The sequence below is a fragment of the Aplysia californica genome, unplaced genomic scaffold (genome assembly GCF_000002075.1).
Source record: "Aplysia californica isolate F4 #8 unplaced genomic scaffold, AplCal3.0 scaffold00417, whole genome shotgun sequence".
Lineage (NCBI taxonomy): Eukaryota > Metazoa > Mollusca > Gastropoda > Aplysiida > Aplysiidae > Aplysia > Aplysia californica.
The window spans coordinates 568718-591297 of NW_004797687.1; the positions used below are offsets into that span (position 1 = coordinate 568718).

Consider the following 22580-nt stretch of genomic DNA (forward strand, 5'->3'; position numbering starts at 1 on the left):
GAGGATGTATGTGTTTGATTCATTCTCAACAACAAAATTAAGAAGCAACCATAGTTCAACCTCTCTAAAGAGACATAGTTTAAGAGATTGCAACTTTCACCAAATGTGTAATAATAATTCCTTCCTGTTTTTCTGCCCCCCCCCCTCTTTTTTCTCTCAATTGCTTACTGGTGTTTGTGGTGCAGCGGTTACGGTCTTCGCTGTCACTTGAAGGTGACCCAAGCTCGATTCCCAACCGGAGAGTTCAGTATTTGAGTTGACGGATAATTGAAGAACAGTCTGGAGCCTATGAGTGCACTACATCGAGCATGGCAATGGAGGTTAAGGCAATAACAGAGGCGCTGGAATGGATCAGTATGGAAGCGTATAAACATGCCCTGTTCGTCACAGATTCGATGAGCACCCTAGAAAAAATTAGGAGTGGGTGACTCTACAGTGACTGGAGAGCTTCCATGGTAAATAGCCACCTGCTAAGATTACATGGGTATTCTGCCCTGGTCACGCCGGGTGCACGGAAATAAGCGTGCTGATGAACTTGCCCGCAAAGCAGCACTCAAAGGCCGAATCATGCTCGACCCACCAACGGTGATCGCCAGATGCAAGGACAGCCTTCACGACCAAGAGGAGACAGACTCCCACACACTCAGCACAATAAAAGAAAATTGTGTGCGGGACACAGGGGAAAAAGTTTGCTCCGAGGAGTGGGCAGGCGTGTCTCAAACCAGCTCCTCATGGAGACAATTAGCAGGAAGACCCTGGGGTGGACGCTGGAAAGGAAAGATGAGCAGCTATGGACATGTGCAGCCTGCTATGATTCCAGATCTGAATCCAAGTAATTCCAAGAAATTGTTATCGAGTGTTTCAGTCTTTCACCTCTCGTTGACCGTAATCGGCAGGGTCATAATCCAAGCCCTCTAAAATATCTGAATTGTGTTAATTGGGGTATAAAATCACCTACATAAAAAAAGTCTGTCTGTCTGTCTGTCTGTCTGTCTGTCTGTCTGTCTGTCTGTCTGTCTGTCTGCCTGTCCGTCTGTATGTCTGTCTGTCACGCACTATTTTTTTTCTTTCACTCAGTGGCTTTTATTCTCTCTTGCTCTCTCCCACTCTCTCCCTCCTCAAACTCCCACTCTCTCTCCCTCTACTTCCCCTCCCCATCTCCTATCTTTCTCTCCGTCTCTGTCTCTGTCTCTGTCTCTTTGTCTCTCTCTGTCTCTCTCTGTCTCTCTCTGTCTCTCTCTCTCTATCTCTCTCTCTCTCTCTCTCTCTCTCTCTCTCTCTCTTTCTCTCGGTCTGTACCCTTCAAACTACTTTGCCCTAAATCAATTGATTCATCATCGACCAGAGACACAGTCCGACAAAGCGCCATTGTTCATCTCAACAACCAACAAAAATAGACCCCTGGGCCTGCAATTTAACAATCTTATGGAAGTTTTCATCGACCCATAGGCTCCACCAGCATCACCATAATCGCTGCAGCAAAATAAATATGTGGACTTTTCCCCCCTTCAGATAATAGTGGGTGATTTTTTTTGGTACCACATTTTAACATGATTCTTTGGATGGGGAAGATAAATGGGTATCGAAGTATAAATTGCCTACAGGGGAATCGAACGTATGTCTTCTTCGTACGACAGCTAGGTGTTTAACAGCTACACCACAGACGTCTATATTATTAATTTTGTTTTCAAAATAAGGTTATTTTAAAGTCAAGACTCTGCTGACTTATTTTTAAGGCCCAGGCCAAATGACTGGAGAGCACTGTAGGAGTAAAATGGTGAAACGGTATAGGTTTAACGCCTGTATCAACTCTATTTGGTTATTTAAGAGGCGGGACTTACGAGTTTAACGCCCTTCTCCCAAAAGACAGAGCCAAATGGGAAATTCGTGAAAAGTGTGTTTTCCATGGAGGCAAAGTCGGACGTATAGGAGTAAAGAGAAAGGTATCGACACAAAAGGACAACGAGTGCTAGGAATAAACAGACCAAAGAATTACCACAAAAAAGGGTGACATAGAACCTGTATTTCTGGTAGAGTTCGACATCTTCTTTCGTATGTGGCTATGAAAACATGGTGAAATGGTATAGGTATAACGTCCATATCAACACTGTTAGGTTCTAATAATAAAAATATTAAATAGCATTTGTATAGCGCATATCCCCGCTCAACAGCAGGCTCTATGCGCTTTACACTATATTATTACCCCAGCAGACCATATAACATTCCGAAACATTCTCAGTTTCCCGGGAATCATTCAGTGCAAGCAGCTGATTAAGCGTTCAAACACTAACAAACTGACAAGATCTTTCGCTGTCTAAAGCCGGCTACCCATTCCCACCTGGGAGAAGTGGGGAACATTCGTGTAAAGTGCCTTTCCCAAGGACACAACGTCGGGCCCCTGACGGGATTCGAACCCACGACCTTACGGTTGCGAGTCCGAGAGCCTAACCACTAGGCCACGGACGCCACATTATTCAAGTTATTCAAGAGGCGGGACTTCCGACTTGAACGTCCATCTCCGAAAGCGGGAAATTTGTGTAAAGTGTCTTACCCAAGGACAAAACGTTGGACCCAGCTAAGAGTCGATAGCCCCCGACCGTATAAACTCACGATTTGCACCTACCAGTGGTATCTCCAACTACACTATCAAGAGGGCCTTGGAACTTTTACAAATGAACTAAGTCCAAAATACCTGGATACCTGGAGATGTTATCTCCAGATCAGAAGTTAACGTGCAATGACCCTCAATTTTTGCTTACGTTCGCTAGCTATCGTCGTACACTCGGTTATACTAAGGCCAGTCCAACATCATCATTGCTTTTCTCACCCTGCATCAGGGTATAGGCCACAAACACTTTCCACCTTTCTCTATCCTGGGCTAGCCTCTTGATGTATTGTTATTTCATATCTTCCCACTTTTCTGTACATCAATTTATGTGGATTCTTCTCTAGGTTACACGTGGTCTTCCCCTTGATCTTTTACCCTGTGGATTCCATACTAACACTTTTTTGTTATGCTGCTGGCAGTCCATGCCTTGATGCTATCGTTCCACCTTGTTCTTTGTCTACCTTTCGTCCTTTTGCTCCACATGTTGCCTTTGAGTATTTCCTTTATAATGATCTGTTGGAGCTTTATGTTACAATAGTATTGTATTTTCCACTTTTCATTTTGTTTAGCAGGGTTTGTCTAGTGTGGAGAACCTGACACACCTCACTATCAGTTTTCTGTTTTTTCTGGGGGGTTTTCTTTTCTTTTCTGTTTTTTTTTTTTTGCTTTCCAGCTAATCAGTGCAATTCTACCTTAGCACCACATCTCAAACGCAGCTATTTTGAATTTTTTCTTCTTTCATCTCTGGGCCATGTAGGGAACTCAGGAAGATGTAGCACTCCACCAAAAATAACAAAATAAGAGGTCGGTCAGTCAGCTGGATGGTGTTAAAGAAGTCCCTAAAAGAATAATATATCAACAACAGAAACCACCCACCTAGGCTTTGACCGAAAATTGCCTCTCCCCTCGACGTAGAGCGATACAAGAGGAAGGATAAAGAGACAACGACAAGACAAGGCGAATCGAACCCGGACCAAGTGCACCTGATTGTTATAGTAAGGTTTTCGGCGCTCGCAACTGAGTGCCAGTGGATGGATGTCAACAGAGAAGTCCAAACGGGGAATCAGGCTTACTCTGCTCACCTCTCTCACCTCAGAAGTACAAAGTCTGCTTCGACTATGAAGGTACCCCGGAAATAGCAGTTCACAAGAGAGTGACAAACATACAAAAGAAGTAGAGGAAATGACCGTTGTAAGGGTAAGGAAAGAAAAAGCAGCAGTTCCCCCTATGTTGTTCCAGCACAGTATGAGCATGCCATTGATAAATCAGCCCATTAACAGTTCTACTGTGCATAAGAACACGTTAATATCCCGGGTGTGGCAAGTGCACCGCTGTCAAGCACAACGCCGACGGTACCTTTGGTACGCCTGCACCCTAACAGAAAAGAGGTTGATATAAATTGTCCTGGACAAGACAAAATAACAAACTAAACAAACAAACTAACAAAAAAGGTTGAGTCAACAACAAAATGTTGACCTTGAACAGACAGTAAACATAACCCCATTATTCTAGCTGTTCTGAAGCTGTGACCCTTAACAACCCCGCTGTACTGTGACAAGGTGATCCCAGGAAAAAGCAAACAGTGTTCATAACTGATATACTATTATTTCAGCCGCTTATTAATTAAATCGGTAGAAACAAGGAACAGGGTGCGAAGTTGTTTGCTTAACGATGAGGGGGGAGAGGAGTTATTAACCTTTGCTAATGCCATGGTTGAATTTTTTTCAACGTAGGCGTCTTTTCACGCCCCCATCGACACAGTTTTGATTATTAAGAAGTTGGGTTCGACCTTGCCGGTCAGTGCCAACCTGGGATGAGAGAGAGTGAGAGACTGAAGTACGTCACAGAAGAAAAAATCCGAAACCATCATAATTAAGTGCCAGATCTGCGACAGACGGCAGCGATCATGGGTCTCCATTCATTCCTTTGCTCGGGTGTTCTCGAAAAAGCTACGTTATCCAGATCCTGATCTCTCCCCGTCCCCCATCTGTTGAATCGTTCCTAGTAGGTTACTCTAGATTTTCCCCTGCCTCGTTTGCCTTCAGTTTTGCAACAGCTGAGATACTCGATAATAATTCTCCCCACATATGAATTGAATCCAGGTGTTCTGTGTGCAGCGGTGAAACGTCTAACCTCGACGCTGATTGATTGATGACAAGTGGGTTTTTTTAATAAGTGTTTTACGGCGTTCGCAACTGCGTAAGGTCATATGAGTGAGCGGGGCACAATAAGCGTTTTCAGTTTGGTAGGAATTAATTTTTTCTATTGATTTTAGGACCATCTAGGGATTTTTAACGTGCGCAACATTGCTAACCGGACCTCTGAGATGCTTTGCCCTTATCCGAGAAGGCTAGGTGTTACATCTTACCTACCCTAAGATCGGGGTGTGGCTGAAAGACAGTAGTAAGAAGCCAAGGACTAGCAGCGGAAAGGCAGCAAAAAGAGCCAGATGCCCAGAAGCGGGGGAAAAGAGGTTGTGAGGGTGGTGGGTGGGGGTGGGGGTGGGGTAAAGGAAAGTGGAGACAAAACAGGCGACAGAGGATGATTAAAGAGCAGGAAAGGTGAAAGGAGAACATTTTTTCAGAGAAGAAAAGTTTCCGTCGCTGTCAGGAGGCAAACACCGTACCTGTAGACCACGACAGCCCCAGCAAGTGTTTTAAGCCTTCCTCGCCAGAAGTTAGGTCATTTAGATAGCGATGTGTTCCAACCCTGTCAGTCACCATCAATAAGCAGAGAGACTGAATATACTGACCGGCATAAATAACGCGAAAAAGCAACACCATGTGTAGAAAACAAAACTGAGTATTTTTGTGAGATGTTTTCATTTGACTCTATTCTCAATGTGTTCTTGTTATTGGATTAGCTTGATTAAAAAAACACAACACGCTCTTTGGCCGCTTATGCATCAAACAATACAACAAAGCAACCTTCTCAATGGTACGCAATTAAAGTGTGAATTGAATTGTGAATTTTTGCTCACATGTTAAGTTGGTCTGGCCAAGATATTCTCTGCCCTAAAATGTTGATTGAGTGTTGCATAGTCCGACTATCAAGATGCCAAGTTAATCTGCGGAAAATCGAGAAAGAGCTGTTGGGTGTCTGCAAGCCGATGAGAGCCCTCAGCAGGTGGCAACTGTCCTGGGAATGCATTCCAGTACTATCTACCGTCTGCAAAACAGATTCCAGGTAACCAAATCCACGAGAGATCTCCAAAGAAGCGGAAGACTTCGACTGACAACAGCTGCCCGAGACCGCTTCGTCGCGCGTCAGCATGGCCGAAATGCACGATTGTCTGCCTCCAAGACAGCTCAGAACACCATAGGATCGTACGATAGAGCCGTGAGAGACCGCACCATACGCTGCCGACTTGTGGCCAGGGGGCTGCGTTGTCGACGCCCGAAGAAGAGAACACTCCTGAACGTCCATCATTGACGAGCTCGTCTCGGGTGGGCTCAGAACCACGTTAACCGGTGTCATCGACAGGGGCAGCGTGTGATCTTCAGCGACGAGCGTCGCTTCTGCATCGATCCTGACAATAGACGGGTCCGAATTTGGCGCCACCCCGGACAACGCTACTCTGACGAGAACATCTAGGAAACCCGTGGGGAGGTTAAAGCGTGATGATATGGGGCGCAATCGGTATCAGTCAAAGACTGGGCCCCATGATCTTGAAAAATTTAGGACCTGGACGTGACAACGGAGTGACGGCACAGTGCTACATCAACCAAATCCTGCAGCCCCATGTTGCTTCATTTTTTCTGAGACATCAAAACCCCCTCTTTCAGCAGGATACCGCCCAGCCTCATACAGCGCGTGCTACCCAGCAGTTCCTGGTGCAGAACAACATACCCACCATGCCTCACCCACCCCAATCACCAGAAATGAACCCAATAGAACACCTACGGGACGTCCTTCAGAGGCGTCTCAACCAACTCCAGCCCAGACCCCGGACAGCTGCACAACTGGGTGCTGCTATTCTTCAGGAGTGGGTGCAGGTCCCCAACTGACAAACAAATCGCTTGGTCCACTCTATGCACCGCCGATGCACTGTTGGCATCAACACTAATGGGGGCCGTACCAGATACTGACTGGAACTTAAGCCTCAAGGTCAAAATCATTGATGCCGAGTAACAAAATCTGTCCCCAAGCAAATCCCCAACTCCCAAGTATTGTTTTGTGCAATCTGAGACGCCTCAAACCTGTTTCTCTAAATAAAAATATTGGTTCAATTTACTCTCCTCTTCTTGTGTCATGTGAAATCGCATTACTTTTGCCGGTAAGTATATTATTATTATTTGTTTCGTATCATATTACGTTCCTGTCCGGGGGAATCGAAAGTCATGAATATTCTAGTTATGTTGTTCAAGGTCTACAGTGAAAACTAAAAGCTAGATGGGTAATTTCCCATCTACTTACTTGTGATAACCATACCCCACAGAGATTTTCTTCACATGTGATACATTTCATTTTTCGAAAAATGCTTTGGTTGCCATGGAAACAGGAAAAACAGCCGCCATCTTGGATTTTTAAGTATATTTCCATGGAACATTTTTTTTTCGTTATTCACCCAACAGTCATGAAAGTTGGCACACATACTATCATTAACGTCATGCACATTTTGTCTGATTTTCAGTTCACTAAATGAATAGCTGTATTTTTTACGATTTTTTGAAACTTGTGTATGTATATTATGCAATTATAAGCTCTCCTCTAACATAAAAAAATCGTAAAAAAATTTTTTGCACCGTATATACATATGAATGAGACAAAATTTGTATTTGATGTTGTAAACACATGGTGTAAATTTAAAGCATGTCACACAAACCACATAGGAGATTTGTAACTTCAAATGCACAAATTTTTTGTTTTTTGAGAAAATAAGCTTTTATTGCAAAAGTGCACTTGCCTCCTGTTTTCATTATGTTTCCAACCCGAAAATTTTTTTTTAATGAGCCAGCAGCATGGCTTGGACCACCCTCAAGTTCTTCCAATTCCTTCTCCCTTCTAGTTCATGCCATGTGCCTCAAAGACCTTCTCTTAGACAGTTTCTCCTCCTCATACCTTTGACTTCAAGCAATCCGAATTGCTGCCCGTTATGTCACCAAGCTGAATTGGTACTGTCTCTCTGACCATACAGCTCCATCACAATACTGCTACCTTTTGGGCCATGGTTGAACTCAGCAATGGCCACCAGCATAGAAAACTTTACTTTCTTGGAAGAGGTAAACTTAACCTTCGAGCAATGGCTTCATATGCCGTTATGAAGACTTTTATTTGCATTTTGAGTGGCATGAATTTTGTGATGGAATATAACAACACAGAAGGTCAAGGCAGACAGTAGCGTGTAGAGGAGAAGACGACCTTTGTATCTATACCAAATTTTCCATTGTAGCGTTTATTTTTTACCGGCGTAACTAAGGCCTGTTTTAGCCGTTCTTTTAGCACAAACTGTGAGTTATGTGATTGCCTGCCTGTCTGTAGGTTGCACTTCCATGGACGTATAAACAGTTTTAGGCTCTAGAATGTATTTCCCAAGATGAGCAAGTGGATACAGAATAATAATATTGCAGAAACAGAAAATCATAAAATTGAAGGAAATATTCCATTCTCACAGCCGACCTTGGCCTTAATCACCTCAGTAGGAGATTCCCCACCCTGTGCGGGGCAATCACGAATCTTTCACCCTACAAAATGAGTTTTTCAACCATGCGAACTAGAGAGTAGAAGTTTAAAATGCAAAAATTATCTGAATCAGAAGAACCAAAACCCTTTTTTTTTGTTTCCTGAAAAATTCCTTTTAACGGATATTCGCATTTAGAGAATAACGCCTACGATTTCTGAATGGAGAAGTCCCTACGCGTCTTTGCTGTGTCTTTTGTCTGTGGCTGTTCACCTTTCTTTCTAAAAATAGAAGTATGTCTTCACCCTGAAGAGTTAACAGCGGGAAAAACTTGAAAAAAGGGAGGGGGGGGGGGTGGGGGAGAGATAAAGTTGTCTGAATTACTAGAGAAAAGAGATTTTCTTTCTTTTTTCTACCCTGTCTGGGACGGAAACTGTGAGCAAATATTTTCAACAGAAGTGAAGCATAACGCATTTAACAAGCAGCCGCCAACTTCCTTTCTCGCCTGTTCAAAAAATCTAATAGCCGCTTTAATTATAGACATCCTTAACTTGAAGTGTTCTCACTTCAAATTATTATAGAACTGCATTGAAAACTCGCAATTCATCATTAAAAAAGCATCCACAAGTCTTGAAAGGGAAAGTATTTATGTTTCAAGTGTCCTTTAAAAGCCCATGTTAGTAATTCGAATAAATACTTAATTAAAGAGTTTTCTTCACCATACATAATGGGCGCTGCTCAAATCATGAAACCTATAATTTATTTTTTAAATTTTAAGAGCTTTTCAAGTCGATGAAAAGAAACATGAAAAATGGTATATTGTTATCATGTGATGGGTTGACGCGTAAACACTCGAGATCTGTGAGAAATAATGACGCCAGAGGACTCTTCACGTTGCCATTAAGAACAAAACATGGTGAAATCAAGCTCTCGTCAAAGTAATGAAATCAAACAAATCAGCATTGTCCCGCACTTTTGATAATTTTGATTGATTGGGGTTTTATTCTCTTTTTTTTCGGTTCAACACATTTGGTGTCCTTTTAAAAACACAGTTATGTATGGATTTTACATGAAAAAACGTTGATTAAAAGGGCAAAAAATATATTATTATTTCTGTTTCCGAGGACTCTCGAGCTGGGTCGGGCCCCCGGGGGGGGGGGGGGGGTGGGGGTGGAGATCTAGTAGATGTTCGATCAGCCCATTTATTTCACGTCGCAGTAAGGTTTTTTGCGAAAGAAACAGTTCTGGATTTGCCCCAGAAATAAAATACAGCAGTTCTGTTTGTGAATCTACAGGAATTCTTGTATTCCTCTATACTGCAAGCTGACTTCACTACAACATCTCCCTTTGGGGGGGGGGGGGGGGGCAGGTAAGTGTTTTACCACGCTCGCAACTGCATAAGGTCATTTGAGCGCTTTATCAGTTTGGTAGGAATTCATTATTGATGTTTGAATTTTGCACGGGGGGCGGCCGAAGTCTACTCTTATCGATTTTATATCACCTCCGGCTTGTATCATTCTGTCAGAATAAACTAGCGCATCACCTTGTCTCACCTGTCCATCTTTACAGTTGATTTAAGAGACCCCTTCTCTTCTTCCCTCCCTTTCCTTTTAATCTCTCTCTCTCTTTCCCTCCCTCTCTCTCTCTCTCTCTCTCTCTCTCTCTCTCTCTCTCTCTCTCTCTCTCTCTCTCTCTCTCTCTCTCTCTGTGTCTGTCCGTCTCTCTCTCTGTCCTTATATAATATAAGGTATATATTATTTATTGTGTGTTTGTGTTTGTGTGGTTAACTGTCTACCGGTCTGTCTATCTGTATGTCTGCCTGTTTGTCTTACTGTCTGTCATTCTATTCTACACCTTCTCTTTCTAGGAATTCAGCAGGTTTATGTAAAAAAAAATCTCTATACAGACAAACTTTCAGAGGCTGACAGACAGACAGACAGACAGACAGACAGACAGACAGACAGACAGACAGACAGACAGACAGACAGACAGACAGACAGATAGACAGACAGACAGACAGACTGACAGACAGACAAGCTCGCAAGCATGTCTGCACCCTCACGCATATCGAATACATCTTCAACGCTGGCTGAAAAAGACAGAACAAAGCTTTTATTTTGTTCTTGAGGATTCATTCATTAAGATTTGCATCAACTTCTTGAATGCTGCTCATAAAAAGGGTTTTAAAAAATGTGTCATTTTCCAAGTGGGTTAGCAAAAATGGAGAGAAAGAAATAGCACATAGAATAAGCCTTGAATTTCAATTGTCAATGCCCATTTTCTGTCCAGGAGAAACACAGGGAAAGAAAAGAATGCCCTGGCTTTTTATCTTCCCGTTCAGTTTTGTGGATTTTTGTGAAAAGGGTTAGAGGGGAAAAGGGAAAAAAAGGGGGGGGGGGCAAAAAAGACATAAATCAGGCATACAAGGGCAGGTTCTGATGAAAAGAGCTTCAAAAAGGAAAAAAGATGATGGAATTTGTTACATTATTTTACACGAGTGTGAGCACACTACAAATGTAATGAATAAATAGGCTTCGTGATAAATAAAACGGGGTTGAGTGGGTGAGGGACGGGGAGGGGTGCAGGGATATGGGGTGTATTCTTACATTCGTTATAATGGAGAGGGCGGTGTAACGTTATAATAAAGATAAAGACGAGAAAATTGTACTAAACTTTATATTTATTATTATTAATTTATTTTTCCGGAGGATTTAAACTGTGGACGTAATACAATATCGTCCAAAAGACACTTGAAAATGTAATCACCCAATAATCGTGTTAAAGCCTTGCACTGCTCACTCAAGCAGCATACCAATTTAAAGCTAAATAAATTCTGCATCATATGATACATCAATAATTCATCTATGTTAAGTGACACCTGAGATGTGGTCACTCAAAACTGACCTTAAAAAATCAGGCTTGGCAAAATTGTGCGAAATCAAAGAGACGCAAAATTGTCTTAGATCATGTATTCAGGAGCATCAATATTGGTAGAATAGACATGCGTTGCATATCCAATGAATGGAGAAGTTTATCTCTTCAATACACAATATTTCATTACTATATTTAACTACGATAGTTTCAAACAAAACGGAACACGGAGCAATCACAAACACCATGCAAAACTTGGACTTTAAACAAAAATAAGTGTGCTCATTGTTATTTTACTTAGCAGCCATTGGTTTTGTTTAGTGCACGAATCCTTTGGGCATCCATTCTATTACATTTTGGGCATAGTTATCTGTCATTTCGTTCCAAATATCACAAACAGTTGTAAACAAAAGGTCTGAATTGAGTGCAAAGTCGCTTTTCTTCAGTTGCTGTTTCATGGGACTTCACACGCATGTAGGATTTAATGGGGGCAATTTATTGGTGACCACTCCTACTTTGATTTGATTTTTTGTTTTCCAAGAATTTCCTAGTGACATTGGCCATCTGAGAAAGTGCTTTGCTTAAAGTTAAATATCACCGTAACGAAAATAAGAGAAAGACAGGATGTTCCAGCACTTGCGCGATGTAGTCCACTAAACCAAGCCATCATGTGATTCTCACGAAGGCGGTTTTGTTCATTCCACTCCAGACCACCCAAAACCAGGGCAGTTTCGTGTCCTCTGTTCCCTTCTAACAGAAGATTATGTCCAACATTTTACCAACGCAGTCCAAAGGCAAAAAAGGTTTCGTGCTCTACACGAAACCAATGGCTTCTAAACAAAAACTGAATTATAATACTAATGAGCACATGCTTTGTAAAGTCCAGGTTTTGCGTTGTATTTGCAATTGCTCTGTTTGAAAATATCACCAGAAGATGCTGTTCACTGCGGAGACAACAATATTCTCTTTGCATTAGATAACTAATACGTCATGTCCATTCCACCAATGTTGATGCACCTCAATATACGCGCACACACACTTTTACGTTTCTTTGATTTCGCACAATTTTGCCAAGCCTGGTTTTAAGGCCAAATTTGAGTGACTATATCTCGGGCGTTTTTTTTAACATAAATGAAACCCATGCCTCATCGGTACGGCTTAAATACGATTATCGATACTTTGTTGCCGCAAATGAGATGTGCCAAAATTCAAATTAAAACGACTTTGCCGCGAATAAGATACCTTAAAATTGACAGAACTGTTGTACTGTAGCATTTGCCCCCCCCCCCCCCAAAGAAGGACCTGACGAGAACTTCCTCGGTACTCTCTGGTAGCTAAATGTATCAACCGTAGGACCAAATCTACTGGCTACAATTGTTAGTGCAGTGACAGAGAAAGAGAGGCACAGAGAAAATGAGAGAAAAAGACAGACAAAGTGAGACAGACAGAGAGACAGAGAGAGAGAGAGAGAGAGAGAGAGAGAGAGAGAGAGAGAGAGAGAGGGGGGATAGAGAGAAAGAGAGCTGGGTATAGGACTCTATGGAGAGAATAACAAAATGATGGAGAGCTTGAGAGGAGAGAGAGTGTGAGAGAGAGGGAAATACATACCTATATATATATATATATATATATATATATATATAATATATATATATATATACAGAGAGGGAGAGATAGATAGATAGATAGATAGATAGATAGATAGATAGATAGAGAGAGAGAGAGAGAGAGAGAGAGAGGGAGAGAGAGAGAGAGAGAGAGAGAGAGAGAGAGAGAGAGAGAGAGAGAGAGAGAGAGAGATTGTAGAATGGAGTTGTTTTTTTTTTACAGCTGTGGATTAAATTCAAGAATGGGGATGCTGAGAGTAGTGGGAGGGTGTTTAATGAAGAGAAGATTGAAAAAGGACTATATTTCTCGAACACAATCTCACAGCTGAAATTTTGTTTCATTCTTTTATTTTTTTTTTGGTAAGTGTTTTACGGGCACTGGCAACTGCATAAGGCCATAAGAGCGCGTGGGACACATTTAACATTTTCAATAGGTAGGTAACTTTGAATTTTGCCCGGATGGCGACCGAAGCCTATTGTTATCGATTTTGGACCACCAAGGGATCTTTAACGTGCCCAACTGATGAACGGGATCTCCAAGATTTTTCGACATTCTCCGAGAAGGTTAGGTGTAGATCTCTCCTACTATAAGATCAGGGGTGTGGCTGAAAGACAGCAATAGGAGCCAAGACTAGCAGTAGAAAGGCTGCAGAAGGGCTAAGGAGCCCAGAGAAGGGAGCAAAGGAGGTGAGGGGTGGGGGACAGAAAGTGGAGACGAAAGCAAAGACAAAATATTGTTAGAGATCAGGAAAGAATGTGAAAGGAGAGAATTTTAGAGAAGAACATTCTCCGTTACAATCCTCTTTCAATCCCGGGACCTATTGAATAAGAGGTGAATATCTTAACCTCTAGACCACGAGAGCCCCCCCCTTTATAATATTGTGTTGCACGATAATATATCACATGTTGAAAAAGTGCGGAGCTAATCAAGAATTGTTAAAATGCTACCCGAATCCCACAACATTAATTTATTTACGGGCTAAGCAAGTGTGTTTGGAAATTCCCAAACAGTTCATTATGGAAAACGTCTGTGTTTGGATTCAAACTATCCTTCTGTGCACCGTTTTTTTTCTTTTAGAGAGAATGGAGAGACATGCGCCACTGATGTAGCGGTTAGACCGTACATAACAAGATGGTTGACTCAGCCAAAAGACTCCCCGCGGAAGTCCGCGTATTGGTTCAGATGGCGCAGCGTTCTTTGTGTTGAAGTTCTCCTTCGTTTCTCCAGAAGAAGAATAGGAATAGCACAGCTTGTTAGTTCCACTTTTATTGCTTTTCACACAAGCAGGGTAACTCTTTTTTGGAAAGCGGGCGATTTATCGAAGAGGGCGCCAGTGTATTTTGCGACGCTTTTATTAATTGCCTCAAAGAGAGAAGTGAACTATCTTGTTATGAACGATCTTTGGTTTGAAGTTTCACCGTAGCACATGGAAGACTCGAGATCGATTCCTGTGTGAAGAGAATTTTTATTTGATATCTTATCTTCGTCTGCCTGTTGAGACGGTGTATTCTCACTCTTAGACCCGGTTGGTCGAAGGGTCGAAGCAGTCCCTTCCTAAAGATCTAATCAGTGTCGATGAAGGCGTAAAGCTTGTGCAATTTGTTTTGCTGCACATTTCTTCCTAATGAATTGGCCTGCTTTCGTCTGCAATCTCACAATTACAGGTCTGTGGGCCTAACCTATGGAGAAAAAAATCAAACGAGGTAGTACTTGATGTAGCCTGGTTAGGTTTTCCGAGTAGCTTGCTCTGAGCCTATCCCTTGCTTCGTTTGCCTTCAATTTTTTCCCATGAGAGCAAGATGTTCAAGGCCTATATGCCAATCCAAGTGTCCCAGAAAATGTATTTGTCTCCTTCAAATAGTTGTTACTATTAGTGATCAAGTAAACGTCTTTCAGCATTAACTCATTTGATTTAATTTCCCTCCATGAAATTCTAAACAGTCTAAACTGCCTTCTAATAAAACATTTCTATTGCTTGTAACTGTAACGTATTACATTTTCACTATATTTGGTAATTGCCTAGCATTCATAGCCGTATAGGAAAAGGGTGGGGGGGGGGGGGGGGGCACACAGCCTTTTAAAACATATTTTTTGTAGACATCAGTGGCGGTGGGTGGACCAAAATTTGGGAGGGGCTTAGGTTGCTTCCAGTTCTTTACCACCAAATAGCAAGCAATAAGATTAAACAGTGATGATTTTTCTATACTCACGGTGAGCCACGGCAGTTTGAAAACGAGAAGAGTTGCCTTTGTTTTCCATCTCTTTGTTCTTAGTTAAATTCTTGTTGTTGGTAGGGACGAAGCCGATTCACCTCCAGATTTATAATTAGTTTTCATGTAATGAAAGAGTTGCCTTACAAGTAGTTCGACCTGATTTATAACTGTTAAATCTCAGCGACACAAACACCAACATGCACATACAGCACTTCAAACATAATACTTCTATGAGCTGGATTAGGCCATGTATTCGAGAAAGTTGAACGCACCCAACAAAGAATCAATGAGCGCATAGGTATCTGTGTCAGTGGGGGGAAGTGTGTCGTAAACTTTCACCCCATTGTCAGGGCTAGGAGAGCGTAAGCCCTCGGTAGAGTGTTATTTTTTCCCAGTCTTCTACCTTTTTACGAGATGAGTTTAATTAAAGACGGGCTGTGGGAAAAGGGCTCATCTTTGCTGAGCCCTAAAGACATTTGATTGGCTGCTGGGTTACTATAGTTGTAAGGGGTGACAGCAGTGATTGGATAAGCGAGCAAGCCGCCAAGTTGATCACTCTGTGTTCATTGCGTGCGGTCATAACGGTTTCAACTGCTTGTTTCATATGAAGAAACTTTAATTTACTTTGGGATAGAGTTGGGGGTGGTGGGTAGGGAGGGGGTAGGGGCTCAAGCCCGTGAGCCCTTCACTATCCACCACCACTGGTTGACATTGTGTAAGTTTCTATTTTTCAGTATTGGATTCATTTTTATTATAACTGTCTTTGGCAATTGCAATTCTTTGTTTAATTTCTGTGGAACAAATGACATCTCATGTAGCAGATATTTAGACTGTCGAACTCTTTTGATCTTTCCAATTTCGACTGAGTTTACTCTTGAAAAAAAAAGCTCCGTTATTATAATATATTCCAGAATTTTTGCTGTTAAAATTTCTGGCTGACAGTAAAAACATCCCCAAAGTGTCCACAAAACGAACAACTGTTTGGAGAAAATGTCTCGCAAAACGAAAGAGATCTCGAACAACTCTGAGATTGACGCAGGAAAAGATGGTAACTTTGAAGGTCGACTTCAGCAAGAACGTCAACCGAAGAAACAATCACCAAACAACAACAACAACAACAAAAACCATAAAAACAACAGTAACAACAACAAAAGTAACAACAAAAACAACAGCAACAACAGCAACAACAACAACAACAACAACACCAAAAACAATAAAAACAACAGTAACAACAACAACAGTAACAACAACAACAACGACAACAACAACAACAACAACAACAGCAACAACAACAATATCTTGCAGTTTCAAAAAACACTTTAATAATAAAATAAGGATAAACATTCCTGACAGGAGCGTAATACGGGGTGCCCACTACGGCTGGATCGGGCCGATCGCCCGACTCGATCGCCTGAAACTGAAAACAAACACGTTTGTTTTTTAGTGGGCACCCCGTAGGCTGATGCTTGCAAGCGTTACGACATTATACAACTGAATTTTACAGTTTTTACTTAGTCAAATCATTAGGATTGAAGCTTGTGTGTATGTGTGTGTGTGTATATATGTGTGTGTGTGTGTGTATGTGTGTGTGTGTGTTTATGTGTGTGTTTATGTGTGTGTTTATGTGTGTGCGTGTTTGTGTGTTTTTGTATCTGTTTGTATAAGTGTGTTTGTGTGTGTGCGTTTGTGTGTATGCATTTGTGTGCATGTGTGTTTTTTGTGTGTTCGCGTTTGTGTGTTTGTATGTATGTATGTATGTATGTATGTATGTATGTATGTATGTATGTATGTATGTTTGTATGTATGTATGTATGTGTTCTATGTTACATATCTTTACTAAAAGAACACTCTAATAATATACTGACGAACATCTGGCTTTCTGTTTGTGTTATACTATTCAAGTAATCCATTAATAAATCACTGTCTGTGGTTGGCCAGTGGCTGGTGTGGTTTGCTCCTCTATCGTCCTCATCTGTCCTCCTTCTTTTCTTTTCTTATTACTTTTTAGCAACACCTCTAATCATTGGCATTTTTATGACCTATTTTCGTTCCAAGTGGCGTAACACTCTTATTGAAACTAAAAGTGTTCCAGCCGATCAACTCTTGGCTGCCAACTAGGCTCCTCCTGTATTTGAACCACGAGAGTGGTACCTAACTTTTACGTAATACTCGTTTCGTCTTGAACTGTCCGTGTAGTCTCGGATCTCTAGAGTGGGGAGATCTTGGCCAGAACTGCCATTTCGCACAATGACCGTTCTTCCGTCGGGCAGGGTGCCTATTCGGTGGAAAATTCCGCTTACCAGGTTCGTATTGTCTGCAATGTTAGAGGGATTCAAGGAGTTGAAGTCCTGCACGGCGGTAAGGAAATTTCCGTTCCTGCAAACATATGTTTTATGTGAATGAAAAGTGCACGGAATTGATAATAATGATGATAATAATAATAACAATAATAATAATTATAATAATAATAATAATAATAATAATAATAATAATAATATAATAATAATAATAATAATAATAATAATCCTTGACCGTTTCTGTCAGAGCCAACCCAGATTGTGAAGGATACCAGTACAAAAGATTGAGATACTCGAGAACAATTCTCCCTACACAGGAGTCAAACGTGAGTCATTTTTTTCTTTTTCTTGGTAAGTGTTTTTGAGCGCTCATAACTGCACACGGCCATACGAGCGCGCGGGACATATTAAACATTTTCAGTTGGTAGGAAAGTTTGAATTTTGCTACTTTGAAGCCTACTCTTATCGAGTTTAGACCACCAAGGGATCTATAACGAGCGTAACATGCACATGGACCTCCGAGATTGTTCGCCTTTGGCCGAGGTCAGGGTTGTGGCTGAAAGACAGCAGTAAAAAGGAGTCAAGTAGTAACAGCAGAAAGGCGGCAGAAAGAGTCAGGAGCCCAGAGGAAGGGGAAAAGGAGGGGGCAAAGGAGGTGAGGGGATGGAGGCAGAAAGTGGAATCGAAAGCAGAAGACAGCACATTGCTAGAGAGAAGTAAAGGAGGTGAAAGGAGACAATTTTAGAGAAGAAAATTTTTCCGTCGCTAACCAGATTCGAATCCGGGACCTTTGAATGAGAGGCGAACACCTTAACCTCTAGGCCACGAGAGCTCCCTATGGTCTTCTGTGCACGATATCAAAGCACCACAGACGCCTGTTCATTTTAAACCAATAATATGTACGTGACTGTGGAAAACTCGATATTTCGTCAACTCACTTATGGTACTGTTGAGTCAGGCGGCCATTTATGTTTTCGCTGAGGACTCCATTCGTAGCAGTGTCCAGGACGTTGGTCACACCTTGTGTGTCTCTGATCCTCATCCCCTGACGAGATACTACCCCTGGCCTTCCCCTGATCCGATCCCGTAACTCGGAACGGGAATGAAGCCTTTCTCTCAATGGTGACCTGCTTCTGGCTCTTCCCCTCACCCGGCCTCTGGTTCTATCCCTGGTTCTTTCTCTGCCTGTATCCCTGGTTCTATCGCTGGCGCTATCTGTGCTTCTAGATCTATCTCTCCTCCTATCTCTTGATCTTGTTCTTGATCTTGCTCTTGACCGTTGTCTTGTTTTGGAGCTACTTGTTCTTGCGCTAGTCCTTGACCTTGTAGAGCGGGCGGTTCGGTGCTTGGGCAAAACGTCTTCGCCGCTGTCCGTCTCTCCATCTGGAAGATTCAACAATGTATGTGCCGAGTCACAATGTCCAAACTCTAATACATTAATATGTTCTTAATTTAATATTCCGCAAGCAATTGTTCAATACTTTATTCCAGACAAATACGTACAAGACTTACGAAACAGAGGCTGTAGTGGAGTGGTTAGGCGCGTTGCAATCGGACACAGAATCTAATGACCCGAGTTCGATTCTTGCGAATATTTTTTTGAAAATTGAGTATCCCAGTCTTCCTGCTGAGAGGTTGTGTCCCTCTCAATGATCTGAATTGTGTTGATAGGGGCGTAAAAACACATACAATCAAATACAACAACAACTTCGAGCATTAAAAAACCTTAAATTAACAACGTGACCCAGATGAAGCATTTTTCACATAAGCATACGGGCTCATTCTGACATCGAAATGGGCAGGCCTGTAAGTCATTTGCTTTCATTGGAAACTTGCCATTTAGCCCATAGTCAAGTAAAATCCTTTACATCTGACGTTTCAAAAAAGTTTCCAAAGATCACAGAGCTTAGTTTATCCAGTTCCATCACTCTCTCAAATTTTGAGTCACAGGTACCACTCACGTAGTACACGTTTGTATGCTTCGTACAATTAGCCAGTGATTGGACCTACTTTAATCATGACCTTTCCTAGTCTCAGTCGAAATACAGTCATGAAATCATAAACTGATATGGGAACTAATAACCTTTAGGGCACCTGCGTCCGTGGTGTAGCAGTTAGGTGCTTCACAGCCGTACATAGGACACACAAGTTTGATCGTTGTGTGGGAAGGATTTTTTTTCATTTTTTTCTCTAGTTTTTCGGTCTTTCTGCTGCGATGTACATGTACAATCCCTTTTTGCCTGGGTTTGCCCTGCCAGGCAGACTCCTAAAAGAGCCTAAATTGTGTCGACAGAAGCGTAAAAAACCTACACTAAGAATCTTGAAGATACGTGACCTAGAACATTACTTCTACCGGAAATCAAGAAGTTATGTCTGTGTACAGGGAATCAAGTCACAATCAATCAACGCAATATATTTTTCTTCAAACTAAATGGAAGAGTAGGTTGGGAAAACATTCCTATTAGATCGATATGACACATGTGAAGACACCTTATGATAACCTGTCCGTTTGCTAAGAGTATAAATAGAACTAGCGGGTTGCAGGTTGGCCCTACCTCTTTTCTTTCTTTTTTTTTATTCTGTTCGTCTGTCATGCATTTCTTCGTTATCGTGCAGATGTTTTTCTTTGCACTCAAAATGAAATAAAAACGTGTAGTTTGAAGTGCCCAATTTAAAACGAAAGTGAAAAAGTGTTTGTCTTACCTAGATTTGCAAGCTGGTTTTCCAACTGTTCCAGGAGTTCATCTTCTTCCTTCTCGGACACAATCTGCCTCAAGGCGTCAAGAATCGCCAAGTCGTCATCGTTAGAGTCTTCGTCATCGTCCCCATCGTCAGTCGACTGAACCACGCCCTGGTCAAGGCGGGTCTCCCAGGAGATGTCTCCCTTCTCCTTAGACAAACCCAGAGCTGTCAGAACATTGTCACGTGACAGAACGGCGGGGGCCACCGAGGCAAACAGCGTTGCCACCAGCAAAACACTCAACAAGTCGAAGCACTTCATCATCTGGAGCGTCTGTACGATTCCCACAAAAAACAACTAATGAACAATAAACCAAAACAATCAATAAAAACAAAAACAAAAAAGAGAAATAGGAATCTACAAAAAACAACTAATGAACAATAAACCAAAACAATCAATAAAAACAAAAACAAAAAAGAGAAATAGGAATCTAAACATTCCAAATCATACCGAGCTAATGTTCTGTAGATCAAAACCAATATGTGAACATTTTTGTGATTGAGGTTGAAAAGGTGAGGTTACTTAAGTTTGACAAAATTGTTGTGTTTTTGAATCACGGACTGCATCTATTTTTAATGTAGAAGTTTAACGTCCCATCGGTTCAATTTAGACAGTTTCTGAGGCGGGTCTCGGATCTGTCTGCCAGGAACAACGCGGGCTGAGAGGAAAACAACGTCGCAGCAGGAAGTCCGAGATGCTCTATTTAAAAAATTCTCGAACAACAGGAATCGAACTCAGGTCTTCTTCGATCGACGGCGAAGCGCCTAACCGCTACACAACAGGCATTACAATTTGTACTTTGCAAGTTAGAGGAGAAGATTTTGCTTCATTAAGGAACGCAGTTTCAAAACAGCATTTAAAAAAAATATTTTTAAAAAACCTCTTTGAACGGTTTTGACTCTGCGCTTGATTCATCACAAGCATTCTGAGTAAAAGCCATATAGTGCGGTCAAAACTTCGAGGCGCAACTTATCCTCAAATATATCTTTAACGTCGCCCTTACTTTGCACAGCAGGTTGTATCAATTTGTCTTAGCTTAGTCGTATTTTTCCACAATAATTGAGAATATGTTAAAAGGATTTTCTTCATAATTTTATATAACATACTATAAATCTATGTCACGCAGAAAATGGGATTTTTCACCTTACTTCCCGCTACTCACACAGATTTTGCTTACGCATAAGGCCTATGTCACAGATTGTTAATATCAGTATTTACAAGGTTGCAAAACTTGTTACCAGGAAATAATTTTGTACTGAACACATTTTTTGCTTTAAAGTTCTTAAAACATGCATTCAATAAGCATAATTTTGCGATTAAAAAAAAAATTAGAATGACGGACTTGCTTTTAAAAGCGATATTGCTCCAGCTGTAAACGTTTTAAAATATGTACAAACTACCGTTTTGGATTTTTTTATCTAGTATTTATTAAGGAAACTGCTAGAATACAGCTAGCAGGTGTTTACAAAAATGTTGATCTGTTAAGATAAATTGATACAAATCGTTGTGCAAAGGTTGGAGAATCAATGTTCTATAGTTAAGAAAATATTTGACAATAAGTTGGGCCACGAATTTAGACCGCACTATAAAACCCAAATTTCTCTTTTGGTTCAAGCTTTGCTGTTTGTCTTTTGTAGCCCATTCAAGGTGACGACGTAATGTATAGCATACTTTATTTTTAAAGCGATAAGCAAGCCAAGAACGGTCGTTGTCGAGAAAGCCTGGCTTTCCCTAAACAAAAATTCGCATCCAAACCAATGGGGCAGCTGATTAAATGAATGAACTTCACATTATTTTGTATGCACAGAATGGTATACGATTATGCTGTGCGTTGCTAAGTAGAACTGCTCTTTGTCGTTTCACTTGCCTGCCTCCAATCAGATGAGTCCCGGGGGAAGATAGTTTGTGCTGAAGATCTCAGGCCCCAACTTATCTTCTGTTATTTCTCTCCACCAGCGCAGTTCAGTTAGATATCGCGTTATGAACTGACCTAAAGAACGAAGAGTTATATAATATAGTAAACAAGGTCAGGGAACTGGTTTGACATTAATGTTTAACCTGTGTTAACCCTGGATCCTAGCAATTTTCCCGAAAAATGAGATCCATGACGTCACTTCCTCGCACTTACCTCCCCCGTCTTGTGGAGAGTGATGTTCCTTACCTGCCATCCACTTGTGCCGGGCACTGACAACTTCATAAGCTCTCAACAACAAAAACAATTACTTTTTAACGTGTCAAGTCACTATAGCTGGTTCGCCTTCGTCTGTTCCTGATATAAAAAAAAATCTTGTTCAAGTGTTTAGTTGCCAATGCGCACTTAACTCTGCACGTCACGCCTGTAGGACAAGGTCAGCGACAAACGAAAGTTTTTTTAAGTTAAGGAAATCCTTTTTTCTACGTAACATAAAGTTTCTTTCTTTGGGATGTATATTAAACACCACCCTATGGGGCTCTCGTGGTCTTGAGGTTACGGTGTTCATCTCTCATTCAATAGGTCCCGGGTTCGAAACCTAACAGCGACGGAAAATTTTCTTCTCTTAATTTATTTCCATTCACCCCACGTACTGCTCTCAAACTATGTCCTGTCGTCTGCTTTTGTTTACACTTTCTGTCCCCAACTCCA

The 22580-nt window shown here is 41.5% G+C and overlaps 2 protein-coding genes across 5 annotated transcripts in view; both read right to left on the reverse strand.

Moving 5' to 3' along the window:
- Positions 1-6085, reverse strand: part of LOC106012569 — a 36388-nt gene extending 30303 nt beyond the window's left edge. The window contains exon 1 of the mRNA XM_013085897.1: positions 5774-6085. Within this exon, the coding sequence (XP_012941351.1) occupies positions 5774-6085 (312 nt within the window). The remainder of the gene's footprint in view (positions 1-5773) is intronic.
- A 10819-nt stretch (positions 6086-16904) lies between these two features.
- Positions 16905-22169, reverse strand: LOC101849631 (serine/threonine-protein kinase fray2). Of its 4 annotated transcripts, none has more exons than XM_035971325.1 (4): positions 22119-22169; positions 19921-20230; positions 18156-18600; positions 16905-17296 (listed from the first exon to the last, which is right to left on the reverse strand). In XM_035971325.1, the coding sequence occupies exons 1-4, from the start codon at positions 22152-22154 to the stop codon at positions 17035-17037; spliced, it is 1053 nt and encodes a 350-aa protein (XP_035827218.1). In that variant the 5' UTR covers positions 22155-22169; the 3' UTR covers positions 16905-17034. The 4 variants fall into 4 exon arrangements, with proteins under 4 accessions (XP_035827218.1, XP_035827217.1, XP_035827219.1 ...); XM_035971324.1 differs by having other exon boundaries at positions 22086-22169; XM_035971326.1 differs by lacking the exon at positions 22119-22169 and adding an exon at positions 21825-21983 and having other exon boundaries at positions 19921-20254.
- Between the last annotated feature and the right edge of the window lie 411 nt (positions 22170-22580).

Bases quoted from the DNA above. Each gene is read 5' to 3' on its own strand.
- LOC101849631 (XM_035971324.1), bottom strand. From the start codon at position 22,154: ATGAAGTTGTCAGTGCCCGGCACAAGTGGATGGCAGGTAAGGAACATC. The intron at 20,231-22,085 runs GTAAGTGCGAGG...GGAATCGTACAG, and splicing joins CTCTCCACAAGACGGGGGAG to ACGCTCCAGATGATGAAGTG. The intron at 18,601-19,920 runs GTAAGACAAACA...TGAATCTTCCAG, and splicing joins AAACCAGCTTGCAAATCTAG to ATGGAGAGACGGACAGCGGC.